General features: G+C 36.0%; 1 protein-coding gene across 3 annotated transcripts in view; it reads left to right on the forward strand.

Annotated features, from left to right (window-relative positions):
• LOC122078735 (ribosomal RNA small subunit methyltransferase NEP1-like) overlaps positions 1 to 6,463 on the forward strand; it is a 7,326-nt gene extending 863 nt beyond the window's left edge. Inside the window, exons 3-8 of one of the 3 annotated variants that reach the window (XR_006140169.1) lie at positions 255 to 399; positions 536 to 646; positions 727 to 812; positions 952 to 1,009; positions 1,102 to 4,143; positions 5,996 to 6,463. Coding sequence is in view for 2 of the 3 variants with exons in the window: in XM_042644837.1 (XP_042500771.1) it covers positions 255 to 399; positions 536 to 646; positions 727 to 812; positions 952 to 1,009; positions 5,996 to 6,075 (480 nt within the window). In the remaining variant the exon portion in view is untranslated. The remainder of the gene's footprint in view (positions 1 to 254; positions 400 to 535; positions 647 to 726; positions 813 to 951; positions 1,010 to 1,101; positions 4,144 to 5,995) is intronic. The other 2 variants (XM_042644838.1, XM_042644837.1) reach the window with 2 other exon arrangements.
• The last annotated feature ends 13,168 nt before the right edge of the window (positions 6,464 to 19,631 follow it).

The raw sequence follows: 19,631 nt of genomic DNA on the forward strand, positions 1-19,631 counted from the left end.
ATACGATTTGTTGTTTTTCTTTATAGTGGATATTGAACCTTGAAACATTTTTATAAAACCTAACGAGCTGAATTCCTACCTCTAATGTGGCGATGTTCAATGTTTGGAACTAAATTTCCATGGTTCCTCAAGTGGTTTTCTCTATTGTGAATTGGGTATTGGATGATGTTAGCTTAATTTACATGCCTTTGTATTTTCATGAATTTATACCCATTTCTAAGCACCCATTATACTTTGGAAAATGTTGTGTTCAGGCTATTCTTACGATTTTGGATAGTCGGCTCAACAAGGCTGGAAGACTAAGAGCCCTCTATGTGAAGACTGAGAAGGGAGTGCTTTTTGAAATTAAACCCTATGCTCGTCTCCCAAGGACATTTAAGCGGTTTTCTGGCTTAATTTGTAAGTTCAGTTGATTCAGCTACTCTTCTTTGTGTCTATGTATACATATTATACTTGTTTTACCATCTCTTGGTTTTGCTTTATTTTACTTATTATTCATTTCACTTCTTTCGGTTGTATCTTACATTTGTTGCAGTGCAACTACTACAAAAGCTCACTGTAAATGCCAGCGGTAAGCGTGAAAAACTTTTGCGTGTGGTTAAGAATCCTGTGACACGGTATTTACCTCTGAACTCTCGCAAAATAGGTGAGTGTCTCTTATTTTGCAAGTATTCTGACTAGACCCAAGTATCTTGGTTGGGATCTGAAAAGCTCTTGATATTTCAGGACTCTCACACAGTGCAGAAAGGATGGTTAAAATCCAGGACTATGTTAATAATGCTACCAACAATGATGTGAACCTTGTTTTTGTGGTACATTCAGAAATTATTTTTCTTTAATTAGCTTCCATCTTTATGTATTCCTTAATTTTTCTCTAATGTGAATGCAAATGTTGGATTTTCTGGTTGAGAATAACGTATCATTTACTTAGATACTCCTACGTGTGTTCAGGTTGGTGCAATGGCCCATGGGAAAATTAATACCGAGTATACTGATGATTTTATATCAGGTACTGTCCATTTTAAATATTCAATTTCCTTCTTTTATAGAATATTCTCATAATTAATTAATGGAAACAGAAGTTTTCTTTGTTTTGTGCAGTTTATAAGTAAAATTTGCATCGAGACATAAATGTGAACCTTTGATCATGGTTTTAATAATTGGAATCAGATCAGGTGAATTGCCCGATTCAAATTAGAATCGGCCAAACCCGATTATGATTCCAGCCTATTCCTGTAGCCCTCGTTTGAATTTCCATTATTCATGTTTGACCTTCATTTTGGGCAACTGTTTCCTTATTTTAATCAATGAAACTTACCTCTCATAGCAAGATCCCAAATTTATTGAATCAAAAACTCAAAAAGCACAGATTTTTGGGAAATTCTTTGCTTCTCCTGATCCCAATTTTATGGTTCTGGCTGAATCCAGACTGAGTTCATGTCTGATTTCGTATACTTGAACCTTGCCTTTGATAGTTGTGTTTTTTCTAATAATTACTTGTTAATATATCGTATCTGATGGAGTAAGATTATTGAATTTCATACTTTTTAATGTTCTTTTTTAATAGTTTAGTCTTTTTGCTACTTCCTATATTGTGGATTCTATGCCTATAAGATACGGTTTTCTAAGCTAGTTACCGACCCAGTTGAAAATTCTTAAGGGCATGGCCCAAGGTTCAAGAAGAAATATTTCTGGTTTGATCTAATCCTGGTCGAAACTGTCTGTTTCGGTGGTTGGTTTTGTTTGACCATTTCGGTGATTAAATAGCTATATTTTGGCTCGAAACTTTAGGGAGACCCTACTTAAACATCTCTAAACATTATGAAGCCTTTGGATTGTTAAAAACACATAAAAAATGCTAGTTTGATTTTGTACCCTAGGTTGGTAGTGTACTTGGCTGTATACTTTTTCAAATATAGCCTATGTTACACATAATTTAGTAACAGCTAAATATGCTAACAATTTACAAGAAAAACCATTTGAATATTATTATTTTGCATTCCAAGTTTACCCTCCCACTTACATGTTACATTTCTCTTGCTTGTGTTCCTTCCCTTATAATTGAATTTCCAATAAATTACAGTACTGCCACCCATTGTTGATCTCAATTTATTTAAAATTCACTTTATTTACTCTTTTGCCACTAATCCTTTGGTGTGAGATTTTTACTCTGTTTGGGCCCATAGTGATTTCAAATAGGGTATCCAAACCTTCCTCAGGATTGCATCAATTTTCTTTTGTAGTGGTTTGTCTATTCTTTATATGCTCCAACCCCCAAGAGAGGGGGGGGGGGTTGCTATTGTCAAAAGGAGGACCAAAAGAAATAATTTTATATTCTTTCAGGTAACTGAGAGAAGTTACTTAACTGCAACTAATTAACTCCACAATTGCAAGAAAGAAGTTACTTCACTGCAACTAATTAACTCCACAATTGCAACAGAAATAGGAGACCAGCTACTCATCTCCAATGAGCAAATAAATAAAATAGGTGAAGAAATTAGAAAAAAAAATGGCATTGGGAAAATGTTTCCTAGATACAAAATTGGACTGGATTTGATATCCTATTTTTTTGAGTGATTCTTACGGGAAGCACTTCTTTGATTTGTAGAGGTGTCTTAATAGTAAATGAATACAAACATAGATTACCCCTACGAAATGCACAAGTATATTCAACCGCTGTTTAGAGTTTTGGTTTTCTATGCTGCCCGGGATGAAGATTCTGAGCCTGATGAGTGTGAGGATGAGGAGAAGCTAAAGATGTTCACTTCAGAATGGAGAAGTTGTACTAAACATGCCTTCAGTTCCTACAAAGAACAAAAGTACTAGTGAAGACACCCCTCTCCCACCCCCCCCCCCCCCCCACCCCAGAAAAAAGAAAGAAAAAAAAATGATGTACTTATTAATTCTTAAGCTGAATAAGCCAAACTGTCTGATTATATAAGCACCCTTTACAATGAAAAAGAGAGTCCAGAACCCATAAAACATTTGAAAATGAAGAGTCTTACAAAAGATGCTTAATAAGTTAAAAAAACAGCGCCCAAAACCATTTTGCATTTGGTTAGGGGGGAGGGGGGGAGGGGGAGTCTTTATGAGAAAGGAGAAAGGGTGTAATTCACTACTATAAACGACAAGAAGTTGGGGCAGATGTTTGATAAGAATGCTGCTTATTGATAGCCAGCCGGTTTTGAAAACCTTTCTCTGTCACTTACTGGTCTCTATTGATTCTGTCAAAGCCACAGAAGGGGCGGGCTGATGAATGAATGTGGATAGCACCATGAGAAGGATTATTGATGTAGATCCCCAGTATGGACTGAGCTATTGCAGGAAGGAAGCCCAGCCCAATTAGGGCCTTCGAACCAGTTTAGTGGTTTAGTTAGTCCTTCAGTGAATAAAGGCCCATTGGGCCCATCGATTCCTTTAGTGGATAAAGACCCATTGGGCCCATCGATTTATATTAATAAAGCCCATAAGTGGCTATTAGTTAGTAGCTAGTTAGTTTCCTAAGTTGTCTAGGTTTCTATGTTGATTCCTAATAGGAGTACAACTCCTAGTTTGAGTATGACTGCTACTATTGTAACTTCTGCCCTCTATTTAAAAAGAGCTACTGTACTCAGAAATTCAGACTTGAATGAAAAAGAATATTGCAGTTTAATTGCTTCTAACAGCTGAGATAGCTGTGGGTGAGATGCCCAGGCTGAGATAGCCATTCCCACCCACATCTCTCTTGTGTATTCTCTTCTCTACTGTTCATTTCTGTTCTTGGTTATTGTTTGCTGTGAGATTCAATTGAGAGAGATTTCAGATCTGTTAAGGTACTTAAGGACCAGAATCGATCAGCATAAGGTTAGGGTTCTTGAAGCCCATCGATTGCCAAGATCTGCCAAGCCTGAACTTGATTCATGAGACCCTTTTAAGGGTTTGTTCGAGGCTTCCAAAGGACCACTCGATCCTTGTTTGAAGGCCATCCAAGGTGACCTGCTGCGGTTCTTGAAAATCCCCCTATTTTCTCTATTTAAAAGTCTGAAATCAACTCTTGGATCTCTCAACCCAACCGGCAGAATTCAAAGATATTTGCTCAGCACCCTAGGGCCTCCAATCAAGCCAAGTTTGGACTCCATCTGAGCTTCCTATCTCCAACCGCAGGTACCCCTTGCTAACCCTAGCCGCAGGCCTATTTCTCCCTGGGGTTTTGGTTCTTGCTGCTGATTCTTGCTACTGGTCTGTTCTCTGCTATTACAAGTATTTATTTGAGGTTCTTTTCTGGTTATTTCTTTTCTTCTATTGCTGTAACCTGTCAAGACTACTTGACGGTTAGATCTGATTTGGTTTGGGGCTCTAATACATTGGGGGTTAGTTGCCTTGTGTAACCTACTTCTACATTAATTATAATCGTTAGAATGCCACAACAAGATCTTAATCTTTCCAGACCTATTAAAGAAAATCACCACATTAACTGAGGCTTGGGTGAAAACTATCAGACAGCGTGAGGGCTGGAGGGATTTAATATCCTCACTATGTGAGCTTTCAAATCCGCTTTAATGGATGTTTGTACTTACATTCTCCTCTGGGTGGGATGATTCCATGACCTTGAGATATGCCTTTGCATTAGCAATCCTTCAAATGGAGCTTCCCAGTTCCAGCTGCTTGAATCATTTTCTGTTGGAACCAAAACCCTCCACATCCCTCCACAGAATATGAAGCAAAACAACTGCTGATTCATATAATCATTGAAATTCCTTTGAAAGATCTACCCCAGGATCTCCAGGATACGTTTTTCTCTGGCATATGGCCAATGCAATGTGAGGTTGTGAATGTAAGAAATGGATGGAAAATACCTATTTGTAAGTTAGACTTCAGAAATGCCATGGAAGTGAGAGAAGGTTGAAATACTTCTAAGAACAGGGAAGATCTTCTGCAAACATGTATCTTTATGGAGCTGCCAGCATTCATGCCTACTTGTGGCAATGCATGATTATAATGAGGGGTAGGAACCACCATATCAAAGTGGAGGCAGCTGGTGAGGATAGGAAGCAGATCCTATATGAATGTTGATTTTGAAATTCAGTACAGAAGTAGGCATGGAAAATGACATAAAAAGATGGACTATTGCTCGATCAAGAAATCTTTTTTAAATAGGGACAAACAGGATTTTATAGGGTCTTTAAAAATAAATAAAATAAAATAAAAGCTGGAGGGTATTGAATTTGGGGAGAGAAGGATAGACAAACTTGATAGATCTAACTTCAAATATTTGAAATCCATGTGCCAAATGTGGGAAGTGGACTAGATGGATAGGATGGATCATGATTTATGACTTACAGATTTCTAGAATTCTAGTATAATCCAATTAGTTGGAGATCTGTGTGTAGTTTTATTTTCATGGGCAATTTAAAGGAGGCAAAAGATAGACATGAATGAATGAATGCAGATGGAAGTTTGACAAATACAATAGATGGTTGACGTAGTTATGGATAAGTGTTGTATGTCATATCCATTTGGCTGGGATGGAAATTGTTCTGACAAAGAACTAATCAAGAGCCCAGGTTTAAAAGAGGAGTTTAACAGTGTTAGATTACGAATTTATTTCAACTTTTAATTACATTTTGGGTTTGTTAAATCATGCAATTTGAAAGTTCTTAATGCTTTGTTCAGCTGACGTGCCTAACCCTTCCCCCCCCCCGCAGCCGGTTCTTTTCCTTCTGTGAAAATTGAAGAGATTATGGGAAGTTCCTTTTCATTTTGAGTGTCTGAGAAACCTTTCACTAATTTGAATTTCTGCTTTGCCTATTCCAAAGACCCCCTTCAAAGAAAAAGTCCCAAGTCCATGTTCCACATACTTTGTGTTTCCTATGTTTCTGTGGATTCTAGTTCTTAATGTTGTCTAGTGTCTTTCGATTTATTCTCATATTTCAATTATCCATAACAATTAATATTACGAATACTGATAATGAATCCCTTCTCTCCCTATGGCTCTCTTATTTATTTATCTTTTCAGTTTCAGGCTACCCATTGAGTGCTGCATATTGTTTAGGAATGATCTGCAATGCTTTGGAGCAGAAATGGAACATCTTGTAAACCTGAACCTAAGATTTTTCTACCAAAAATATTAAGGTCCATCTTTCCTTGGTATTTTGATCAGTGAGATTGCGATAGATTATGCAGTTCGGTAGAGATGGTGAAGCATGAGACAGGAAATGTATTTTCCACCTCGATTTTTGCAAAGAGTGTAAAAACTGCTGTGCAATTAGTTGAAGAACTTGACCATAGTGTCTGTGGGGGGAGAGGGGGTGGGGGGGTGGTGCAAAGAATTCTCTCCATCCTTTCCTGCATTCTGCAATGAAGGGAATGTTCCATCAAATAACTTGGTTCTGTTTGGTTGTAAGAGAAATTAAATTGAATGTAAGAATTTTTAAACCTACATTTTTTTTGGTAATCATGATTCAACATGATCATAGAAACTAAATTTTTTTTTATCATTTTTTATAATTATGTTTTTTAGATGTAATTTTTATTTTATTTTTAAAATTTGAGAGATTTTAATGCAAAGTAAAGTGAATTTTTATAACTCAATATAGGGTAATGATTATAAAAAAAAAAATTTCAATTTCACCTCCCTTCAATTCCCCTTGCGATCAATTCGAGCTTAAGGGTTTGTCTAAGTTAGATGGGAAGGGAAGGGAAGGGAATTGTAGTGAATGATGGCATCAAAAGAATGGAAAGTCATGCAATCATTTTCTTGAATGAATAAAAAATTTTATTATTGAAAAGCAGAAGGAGAGGTGGGGGGGAAGACGACAGCATCACAAGGGCGGGCCAAATCCAGGAGGGAACAAATTGCCTAAAAAAAAAAAACCAAGGGGAGTTATGCAATCATTATCAAGAATTATTGTTTAATTGACTCAAACAATATAATATATAATAATCAAATTGTACAACACGTTTTATCAAAGACATAATGCAAAAATTTTAGTGGAATATTAAGATTTAGTTCTATATTTAAGTATGTAGTTGAGTTAATTGTATAGTTATTATTTGATACTTATTGGTCAACATTCTGTTTGGTTATGTTCTAATTTTAGATAACCGGGCCTAGGGATTTTGTTTTAGGGAGAAGTCTTAGAAGTGTCATTTATTTATTATTTTCAAATTTTCAACTACTTTTGGGATTTCTTGTGATGGCATTTTGCATAATGGGGAAAGTTTTCCTTCACGGTGGGTGAATGGTTCATGCATATATTTAAGGTCATCATTATTCCCCTCCTATATTTTGAAAGTTTGATATGTCTCATTGTTTCCAGACACTCGCCATCGGTGAAGGAATCTGTCACTTGAGGAAAAAACTTGATCCTCACATAAATTTGAATTTAACAATTAATGAGAGTTGCAATGTAGTAAAATGTAATTTGGGCCCAAGTGGTGTCCCTTTCGGGATTTAAATGCAAGATACAAAACAGGAGAGAGAAACAAGGGGTTTCACTTTCTCTCACCTATTATGTGTCTTGCTGGTCCCTCCCCACCTGCCCTGGGTTAAAGAGGATTTGGATCTGAATACACAAATAAACGGTATCCCTTCTTCAAGATCCTCCTTGAAGAAGGAAACAAAAATGCGATAAATTATTAAGGTAGTGTTTGGTTGGTATTTAGAATGAAAATATTTTTTATTTTGTTTCCGAGGTTTCGAACAAAGAGTGTTGCTGTAGAAGTTCGGGCTGTATTGGATTTAATTCAACTGGCTTTTCAATCATGTTGGACGTCTTTGCAATAAGCATCAAAGTGGATTTATTTAATAGAAAAGAGGAAATTACAATGACCTCCCCTGGAGAATTTGACAATAACACGCCTTTTTTTATTGTTCGATGAAGGTAATATAGCCATTTAAATATTTATTTGAAAAATATTATTCAGTTTTAATAATGGCATAATGATTAATGACAGATTTTTTTTCCAATTATTTCGAAAATATTTTTACAGCTAAAATTCTTTGAAACATAATTAAAAGAATGGTAGAGGTTGGGCATGCCACCTAGGGGTGTTAATCCCAAGCCCACACTAGTTAGACCGATTAGGCCCAACCGTGTAAAGATCGGCCTATCTTGATTGTTAAATGTGTCAGGTTCATGCCCGACCTGTTTATAAACATGTAGTACACAGTGCAAGGGGTAAGCCCGATGAGCGCCCTATCGGCCCAGCCCATTTTACAAGTTTGACTCGGCCCAAAACGTTTAGCCCGACCGTTAGGGGTGTCAATCGGTCGGGCCAGCCCTAGAGGGCTTATATCCTCGAACCATGACCTACCTATTTAAGGATTGAGACAGTACCGATCGGTCTCGTGTCGGGCTCGATAGGGTTCTGAGCTTTGACTGGGCTTCTCCTAATCGGGCTATAATTGGGCCTTAAATGGATAATATACCAATAAAGCCTTAAACGGGTTTTAAATGGCCTTTAATTGTCTTAGATTTAAAAGACTTTAATATATTTTATGAAATCATCAACAATTTAGAAAATATATTACACTTGTTCACTAATTGATAAAAATATCAATAGATGCCTTATTAAAAAAAAAAATCAAAATATGCATATAAATGGGCAGGCTAAACGTGTCGGGTAGAGTCGAGCTTGTAAACGGGCTGGGCTGGTCGGGTGCCCGTCGGGCTTACCCATGGCATCGTGTACTACCTATTTATAAACGAGTTGGGCTTAGGCCTAACACGTTTACTAATTGGTGCATGCCAGGCTAGTTTTTAGACGGTCGCGCTCGATCGGTGAAACAGGTGCGGGCTTGGGATTGACAACCTTATTGACCATTTATATGCATATTTTGATTTTTTTTTTTTTAGGATAGAATAGAGTATATATTGATATTTTTTCCAATTATTGAATGCAATTAAGTGTAATATCTTTTATAAATTATTGATCATTTAATGAAATATATTAAAGTATCTTAAATCTAAGACAATTAAAGACCATTTAAGGCCTATTTAAGGTTTTATTGGCACATTGCCCTGTTTAAGGCCCGAGTAGCCCGATCAAAGCCTAGAACCTGATCAAGTCTGACATAAGACTGACCGAGATGGACTCATTCGTGAAATAGGTAGGTCACGATCCAAAGGTATAGCCAGACTAAGCCGAATCGAGACTGGACTGGCCCAGCCCAACCCGATCAATTGACACCCCTCACCACCAACTTTTTCTAGAGCTAGTGGCTCAAAGCTTTTTTTGGAGCTAATGGCTCAGCCAATGAGGAGTTGCTGGGATGGAGGGCCTATGGTTGAAACCTAATTACACTATACAAAGTTAGACTAAGATATTGAAAAGAGAAAAATAAGGGTCAAGCTTGGGATTCAGTAATTGGAGAAGTTACAATTGATGTTGATCCTATTCAAGTGTTGTATTCCTTTGAAGGATGATGCCTCTTGTGTGTTCTAGGTAACATTGAAATTCAATGCATGTTAGTATTTTGGAGATGATAAACATGTGTTGTAAGTGACATCGATTTCAAGGAAGTCTACATCAGAGTACTTGTTTACTTTTGTAAGGTGTAATGTATAATGTCATGGAAGTCCAAGTTGCAGATGTGTGTAGCTTTATCAACTATAGTAACTGAGTATATTGTTGCAGTAGAAGCCTACAAGAAGATGTGGATGAGGTGCTCCTTCAAGAACTAGGTTTGAAACAAGAGAAGCACATTGTTCATTATGACAGTCAAAGACCCATCCACTTGGGTAAGAATCTAAGTTTTTATTATAAAATCAAACATATTGATGTAAGGTATCACTCAATAGAGATGTTCTAAAACAAAAGCTTATATAACTTAAAAAGATTCCTACTGACAAGAATTATGCATATGATGACAAAAGCATTATCCAAAACAAAGTTTGACTTTTGCAAAAGCATGGTAGGATTAGATGTAGCAAATCCCTCTTCATGAGTCGAAGGGACAGTTTGTTGGGTTTCTCCAAGTGAAGAAGGCCCAGGTAATTTTTTATATTGGTTTAATAATTAACTTTCTCATTCGTATAAAGGGAGACAAGAGGTGGTGACCTCACATTCTTTCCTTATACTTTTTCAAGCCATGAAGTAAATCCTCCCCTTGTGAATGGATATAGAAGTTGGTTTCTCTTCTTCCATGTTCATTATAACGGCGCCATTAAATGGGAGTCGTCTTATATATCCACATATTATTTCAACAGATATAAAAGAATGGACTTGATATAATTTATGATTTCTCAATAACTCATTATCTCACTTAGATCATCTATAAGTTCACCAATACTAGGCAACTACCAAATATTTGATCATAATATATACCAACAATAACACAATCACCAAAAGGCAACAATTTTTTAGTGTAGAATTATTTTACCTTGAACTCAAATGAACTTGATCTTTGATCATCAACCAATCGTTTCCTAGATCCTTCTGGACTCCAATATTGACCATTTTTTAATTTCTTTAAAACCATAGCTTCTTCCCATCTTCCAGCTTCTAAGTACACATTTGAGAGAAGAAAACATATGAAGCATGATCATTGGGCTCCAATTCTATTATCTTTCTTCTCAATTTCTCTCCAATCAATAAGTTCTCATGATTCCTACAAGAACTTAGAAGGGTTCTCCATGTTGAAACACTAATGATATTTTGTAGCAATTTGCTTGCTTCCTCAAGCCTACCAACACAGTCAAATGCATAAACAAAGTGAGAACGATGTTCAAGTTTTGGCTCAATTCTGTAACTCTGACGTATCAAATTAAAGATTAATATGCTCTCCTCTACAAGACCCACATGGCTACAAGCAGATAAAATAGCTAAGAAGGTGATTTTGTTTGGGATTATGTTCATATTCTCCATATCTTTAAATACTTCATCTATCTCGAAGGCTCTTTCTTGTTGTGCAAACTTTGATTGTGAGCATTGAAAATTACTACATTTAAATCATGAAGTTCATGAAAGACTTTGATGAAGTTTTCTTTGATACCACATTTAACATATATGTTTATCACAGAGCTTCCAATGTAGACATCTCGATCAAAACCAAATTTGATAACGGATGAATGGAACTGTTTTCCCAAATCTAAGATTGCTAAAGTCGAGGAAGCAATGATGCACAATAAAAGACTAAAGTAGCTTAGACATATATTAATAGCTAACATCTCTTTGCAATGCTTAAGAGCTTCCAATTGGACCCCATTCTGAACATAGCATCCAACTATTGAATTCCATCTGGCTTCATCCTTGTGAGCCATGTTATTAAAGGTTTTTCGAACATTATCAACTGCATTGCACTTAGACTACATGTTTATAACACCATTTCCAATAAGAGTTTCACAATTGAGGTTGAACTTCACAATATCTGCATGGATCTGAAGTCCAAGTCTAAATCTGTTTGACAAGATTTTAAAATCACAATTACAGTGGCTTCGTCGGGTTTTAACGTGACGATATTTCAAAAATTCCCGATAGAGTCCGATGTATGTAGTGGATCCTTTTGACATGATAATATAACTCATGATCATAGAAATCTAAGCAACAAAGTCTGTCAGAAATGCTTCTAAAAATCTTTTCAACATCATCCATATAATTGAAATCGGTGCAAAAATTTAAAAGAAAAATATTCTGCATAGTAGCCATTTTTTTTAAACCTAGGTATGGATTTGCATTCATGTTTTTATTCCTCTGGTCTCAACATAAGATTTTAAAACACACGAAAATGTATACTGATCAGGCTCCAAGCCTTTTCTATACATATCTCAAAACAAAACCATCGCTTCCTCCCCACGGTCATTTTTTACATAACCAGATATAACTGAACTCTATGTAAAACTATCCTTGATAGCCATTGCATCAAGAGCTTTTCGACTTGATCCTATATTGCCATATTTCCCATACAAATCAACTATACATTACCCACAATATTAGATTCAATTCTAAATTTGAGAACAATGTCAAAATTTGCTCCACCTCTCTTAGATAAAAACAACACTTGATCAAACTTATAGATATTAAATATTTTACATAGTAGCTTTTTTTTTTAACCTAGGTATGGATCTGCATTTATGTTTCTATTCATCTGGCCTCAACACAAGATTTTAAAACACACAACTATGTATGCTGATCAGGCTCCGAGCCTTTCCTATCTAGAAACAAAGCCACTGCTTCCTCTCCACGGTCATTTCTTGCATAACCAGATATAACTGACCTCCATGCAAAACTATCATTGACATTCATTGCATCAAAAACTTTTTGACTTGATCATATATTACCACATTTTCCATACAAATCAACTATGTATTACCCACAAAATCATATTCAATTCTGAATTTGAGAACAATGCTAAGATTTGCTCCACCTCTCTTAGATAAAAACAACACTTGAGCAAACTTTGTAGATTTGTTACATTTCTGAAAACAATCTACAAACTTCAATAGAATCATGAACCAAAGCAAACCCAGAATCATGACATTTCATGTAATTGAATCTCTTTGTGACAAGCCATTAAAGATATAACAAGCATCCTCTAAGAATCCACCAAATTTGACGTACATATCAACAAGAGAACTACTAACAAATTTATCTTTTTTCCAGTCAAGATCAAACTATGAATCTGTATAACCAATTCAATATAACTGAGAGTGGTACAAGCCCGAATCACTATTGAAAGGGTGAATTGTTTTGGCTTCTTGCTCAACTGTATCATTTCTATAAACAAATAGAGTATTGTTTCAAAGGACCCATGATGAACATTTATTGTAATCATGGAAGTCCACGTAACGAAATTCTTTCATGGAATTTGGACGAACAACTGACTTGTGTGACTTAAATCCCCACACCTCAAGTTGAAAAGGCTATTTGTTAAATAAACCTCTGAAATGATCCTTAAAACTATAAGCTTCACGTGCATTTGTTTGTATTCTCCGATTGATATTGGCTTTGAATAATTTTGTAATAAACATTCGGTGAGAGGGATACTGCGACTGTAATATAATTGGTGAACAACTCTTATTATAGAGCAATGAAAAGTTCTAATCATATGACCCAAATTTCACCTCGTCAACGTAGAACTTGGAATGATAAACCCTCGACGATGTTGACCTTTATTATAAACCATCGGTGACTTTCTCTCGTTATAAGCAAAGATGATATGTTAGTATATCGAGCAATAAATTAAAAAAGATGGATCGAGCAATAGATCAAGATCTAAAGAGAGAAAAAGAGTAATATATTCAAACCTCAATTTTTTTTCTCACTACTCTCTATTGCTGATCGAAGTTCTTGGCGATTTGTGATTAAAGAATGTTAGGTTTGTTATGTTTAAATAGAAAATTCTAATTATACCCCTACAAACTTAAGTGACCAAATATGTTTCTGCCTTAAAATATAATCAGTTAAAGTCATCCACGTACAATTTCTTTCCCACGAGTAGAGTCGGTTATCTTTAGAGAAAATATGTAAATATATATCCCTTTTATCCATTTCATTCATCTCTTGCATTTTCATAAACCTTAACTCTTCCACTTGCAGCACTGTCACTTTTATATCTATCCATCTTGCATCTCTGGTTCTTATATCAATGGACTTCGACTTTAATTTTCATTATTTCATCTATTGTACAACTGAGCTTTGACCTGATAGCTTGTAATGCTTAGTAGAATAACTGTCTGAGGCTTGGTCATTTGATAAACTCATCTCAAGTATATCAGTGTTTGGTTTGCACCAATTTACTTGCTTTCCAAGAAGTGTGACCTTGTTGACTCCTTTGTGGGCCAGTTCTTAGCCCCTGTTGACTCCTCTGGGGCCAGAATCTATCCTTTAGATTATTTTGAACTTTTAGATTTTGTTCTTCTATATCTGATTAATATATATTCATAATTATTTTCACACATAGCCATTGATTCTATTTTGTTGGATTCTCTTTGAATATGTTATATTTCTTTTATCTACAATTTTGGCTTGTGGTTGGCTTTATGAAACATATTATTAGGTGAATTTAAATATTATATTTGGTATCAGAGCCATGGGCATGAATTTTCTCCATCTCTCTTAGATAAAAACAACACTTGAGAAAACTTATCAATGTAAAATCATTAGCCTTCAACCCATCAATAACTTACATTTATGAAAATAATCTGCAAACTTCAAAATAATCATAAACCTGAGTAAACCCAAAAATCGTGACATTCCACGTAATCGAATATCTTCGAAACAAGTCACTAGAGATGCAACAAGCATCCTTTAAGAATCCACTAAATTTGAATTATATATCAATAATAGAACTCCCAGTGAATTCATCTTTTTCTCAATCAAGATGGATGATCAACCCATGAATCTGCAGACCCAATTCAATATAACTGAGAGCGATATATACCTAAATCACTACCAAAAGGGTGAACTGAGAGCGACACACGCTTGATTGTTTCGAAGGACTCACAATGAACATATGTTGTAATCATAGAAATCCATGTAACGAAATTTTTCCTTGGAATTTGATCGAACAACTGACTTGTGTGACTTAAATCCCCACACCTAGAGTTAAAATTCAAAATGGTCTTTATTAAATAAACCTCTGAAATGATCCCTAAAACTATAAACTTCGTGTATTTGTTTATATTCTCCGTTGATCTTAGCTTTGAATAATTTGGTAATAAGCATTTGGCGAAAAGGATACTGTGACTGTAATATAATTGGTCAACAACTCTAATTATAGAGCAATGGAAAGTTCTAATCATACGGCTCAAATTTCATCTCGTCAATGATGAACTGGGAATGGTAAACCCTCGACGAAGATAGCCTCTACTATAAACCATCGACAACTTCCTCTCATTACAAGCAAAGACGATATGTTAATAGATCGAGTAATAGATCAACAGAGATAGATTGAGCGATAAATTAAGATCAATAGAGAGAGAGAGAGAGAGGGGAAGCAGATTCAAGCCTCGACTTCTTCCTCTCACTGCTCTATGTTGCCGTTCGAAGTTCTTTGCGATTTGGAATTGATGAATATAAGGTTTGTTATGTTTAAATGAAAATTTTCTATTATACCCCTAAAGACTTAAATGACCAAATATGTTTCTCCGCCTTTCGCTCATAATTAATTATACATTGGAAAGCACTCATTTTGTGTGTCTAATAAGAGACTTAAAACTATATCAAATACAATAGTTCAAAGTCATACATGTACAATTTATTCCCCGTGAGCAGAGATGATTGTCTTTAGAGCAAGTCCATAAATATATATCCCCTTTGTCTATTTCATTCGTCTCTTCCATCTTCCTAAACCTTAAATCTTCCACTTGCAACACTCTCATCTTTTGTATCTATTTCTCTTGCATCTCTGGTTCTCATATCAATGAACTTGGACTTTAATTTTCATTCATCCGTATTTTGTACACTTGGGCATTGGCCTGACAGTTTGTAGTGCTCAGTGGAGTAACTACCTGAGGGTTAATCACTTAATAAACTTCTTTCAAGTCCGTCAGTGCTTGGTATGCACTAATTTACTTGTTTTCTAAGAAGTGTGATTGTGGGCCCTTGTCGACTCCTTTGTGGGCCAATTCTTGGCCCCTTATTGATTCTTCCGTGGGCAAGAATATAACATTTAGATTATTCTATACTTTTGAGATTTTATTCTCCTATATCTGATTAATGTCTGTTCAAAATTGTATTCAAATATAGTCATTGATTTTGTTTTATTGGATTTCTTTTGAATCTGGTATATTTCCTTTGTCTACCATTTTGGCTTGTGATTGGTTTTCTGAAATCTAGTGTTAGGTGAATTCAAATATTATTTGGTATCAAATCCCTGAACAGCAATGAGCTGTTCAGCCACCCAACTTTCAAGATGCCTTGAAGTAATCACTTATGTATTGTAATAAGTGTCCACATAAGTGGTTGCAATATAATAATGACGTATAAATGTTACACTAGAAAATTCTACACATCCGACCTGAGGACTAAAGAAGGACTACCAGCCCAATCCACTACCAACAGCACAATGGTTTATGGGTAAAGGCCTACAAATGAACCACAACTTTCCTTCAAGGACCATATGCGTACTTTGAAAGTGGAACACCTCAGCAGTATTTTGATGATATACAGATAAAATTGAAAATATTATAGTGGAAAGCATGACCTCCATGTGTTCTATGATCTAATGTCATGCTTAGATGAATGATTATTTTGAATAGTATGACCTACTTGAGGCCTGAAAATTGAAGCTAGCTCGAACAAAATTAGTGGGTGTAGCACATTGTTACATGCCTAGTCAGCCTGTATGCATGGGTCAATACATGCCACGTGCATGGGAATGGAATGATGATTACGTATTGATAGGGAGGTTATGTAGGGGCCCGTTTGATAACGTTTCTGCCGTTTCTGTTTCAAGAAACGGCAGAAACATAAATTTCCGTTTCTAGAAATAGAAACGGAATTGAAAGTGTTTGATAAGTCATGTTTTTAGAAGTCAATAGTAACCAATGAAAGAATGGCCACAAGTCGTTTTCAGAAACGGTGAAACAAGTTGAACTTGTTTCGCCTGGGTCGTTTCTTGAAGCATAAATAAGTAAAAATTTCTATTTCTATTTCTGAAAATAAGTGAAACGAAACAGTTTTATCAAACGCTTTTTACTCCATTTCTGCTGTTTCTGGAAACAGAAACGACAGAAACGCGTTTCTTGAAACATTATCAAACGGGCCCTAGGTAGTTCCGAAGGAGTTCTTTGTAGGAGATGAGGAAGTTACTTTAATGGGGTAGTGTAATAGGTTGTTAGGAGTTGTTATTATAAGTTATTGTAACTGACATGACGTGGGTTCATGGAGTTGGTTAGATGGATTGTACCACTTATTTAAGAAGAGCTAATGAAGGTGGGAGGATATGATTTGCAATCCCTAAATTATCTTTAAAATAGTACAGGTCGGTTACCTCCAAATTAAGTCAAGATGTCATGGCTTCGCCTGTAAAGTTAACTATCAAACTTATCTCTATCTCTTCCTTCCTATTTTCTCTCTTGCTTACTCACCTAATCAAGTTAGCAAAAGGGGAATCTCTTGTGCACGCATCATTTAGTATTTAGAGCACAAGGCATGACCCTGCCATTGGATTGGATTCCCGAATCCATCTTAGTGTGAGATTGAACCATAAGTGATTCAAGCCCAAAATAGGATCAATACAGGACTCAATAGATAAGAACTGTGGGTCCAGTTACAAGAATTGGAACCAAATTATAGCACCACAAAATAACACTCCCAAACAGTCCCTGATATGTACTGTTAGATCCCCACAACATTAGCGAAAACCCCACTCAAAAGATACAGCTAACAGACTAGGACTACCCTAGCTATAGATAACAGAACCAGGGCAAATCTGAGAAAATTAGCCAACTCAAGATCTCAGGTAATGAATAGATTCAGGGACATAGATTCCTTCAGTTATTGAAGACCATAACACAAACTAAGTATCAAAAAATCAGTCTGATTTAATGGTTGAATCAAAATCTGAAATTGTTCTTGAATTAGTAAAGAATTATGGAGATTTCTTGTAAGTTGTAACTCGAAGATCGAATCTCAAAAGGCCTCCAAGTGCTGGTCGAGGGGTCCCTAGGAGGGCTCTAAAATGTCCTCAAAACATGGGCCTTAATGGCCTGATACTGGGGGACCTGCACACTTGAATGTTGCCTAGAATTCTCCAAAAAAAGGCATTGCAAGTCTGGATTTGTAACCTCAGATCAACACCAGCAATGGCAAAGATTGGGGTCTGCAATGAACCTTCTAACATGCGTTGAATGGATTAAATAACTTAGAGAAAATAAAGGGAATTGAAGAGAGAAAATCGATGGAGGGAAGAAGAAAGGGATTATTAGTTCGAGTCTTTCACTCTCACCTAGGCATCTGACCAACTCAAAGTCGTCTCATCCCAACTGAATCTCATAGCCAATCAGTTTGTAAACAAATATTTTTTTTCATTACTTTAAAATTGTCTAGGACCTCTAAGAGCCATGTACAACGAAGAAGAAGAAAGTAAAAAAATAGAAACAAAAACTGAAAAAGGAAACTCTTCTTGTCCTTAGACAAATCACATAAGCAAGTGAAGGAAATAAAAAAGGGCACTAATAATAAAAGAAAGTCTCTAGAAGATCTTCCTTCTACACAAAGCACATCAGCCGTGACACACGTTACTACACCATCAAAAATGGGAACTGTATCAAACTCAAAAAGGAAATAAAAAGAAAATGAAAAGGCAAGAAAAAAAATAAAAAAAAATAAAAAAAAAAAACAAAATCCAACAAAGTCTTCACTCTTGCTGTCCAAGGCTTGACTAAAGACCAAAATCTTCCAAATTATCTCGAAGACCATTCTTAGGCTGAAATCTCACTTGTTCAATGGGTTAGTTTGGAGCAAAATAAGGCTGGGCCATTGACTTAAATTGATGGCCACGATAGCTAGTTGTGAACCTACTTTGAAGCTACTAATGAGGCCTTGACCTACATCACATCTTGTCTACTAAGTGTCACTACTCAAACCAAGGGTAGGAGGTTCAGGGAGATTTGCCAACAGTATGAGAATCAAATGGAGAACTTTCATCCTAATCCACAAGCTTGTTTTAGGTCGTTGAAGCATAGGCGCAAGGAGCAAATCTCTATCCACTGGCCAAGGCCTATCACCCCGTGAAGCCTTGTGGGAAGACCAATTTCCAGAACTCGGACAGGAGGACAAGACTAGAATTTAAGAGGGAGGGACTTGTTATGTCCCCAGTCAACCTGTATGCAAGGCACATTACATGCTATGTGCAATTGTGCATGGGGATGGAATAGTGATTACATATTGGAAGGGATGTTATGTTAGTAGTTATGAAAGAGTTATTCTTAGGGGTTATTGTAAGTTATTGTAACTGATTGGATGTGGGTTTATGGAGTTGTTTAGATGGATTGTACTACTCATTTAAGAAGAGCTAACGAAGGAGGGAAGATATGATTTGCAATCCCTAGATTATCTCTAAAAGAGTAGAGATCGGTTACCTTCAAATTAAGTCAAGACATCATGGATTTGTCCGTAAAACCAAATCAAACTTATGTGAATCTCTCTTCCATCATATTTTCTCTTGCTTACCTTATCAAGATAGTTGGATGACAATTAGAAGCTCTTGGCACTACTATAGGAATGATTGGGGTCACTAGAGAAGTAGCCCCTCAGCTTGATGTTAAGCTCCTTAAGCCAGTACAGGACCTAGGACCTGATTTCAGATTTATCCAACTTAGTGCCTGATGAATCAACCAACCAGCTCTGAATCGAACTCTAACCATCCTTTACCGTTCTTCCTGAAATTTGAGGTTTCCCATCCTCGGGATTGCATCAATTTTCTTTATAGTTGTTTGTCTACTAGTCTTTATATGCTCCAACCCCCAAGAGGCAGAAGAAATAATTTCATATTCTTTCAGGTAACTGAGGGAAGTCACTTCACTGCAACTAATTAACTCCACAATTGCAACAGAAATAGAAGACCAGCTACTCATCTCAAATGAACAAATAAATAAAATAGATGAAGAAATTAGCTTAACTGGCATTGGAAAAATGTGCCTTAAATATAGAAAATTGGACTGCATTTGATATCCTGACTTTTTTTTTTTTTTTTTTTTTTTTTT

This window comes from Macadamia integrifolia, chromosome 5 (genome assembly GCF_013358625.1).
Source record: "Macadamia integrifolia cultivar HAES 741 chromosome 5, SCU_Mint_v3, whole genome shotgun sequence".
In the NCBI taxonomy this organism is placed as follows: domain Eukaryota; kingdom Viridiplantae; phylum Streptophyta; class Magnoliopsida; order Proteales; family Proteaceae; genus Macadamia; species Macadamia integrifolia.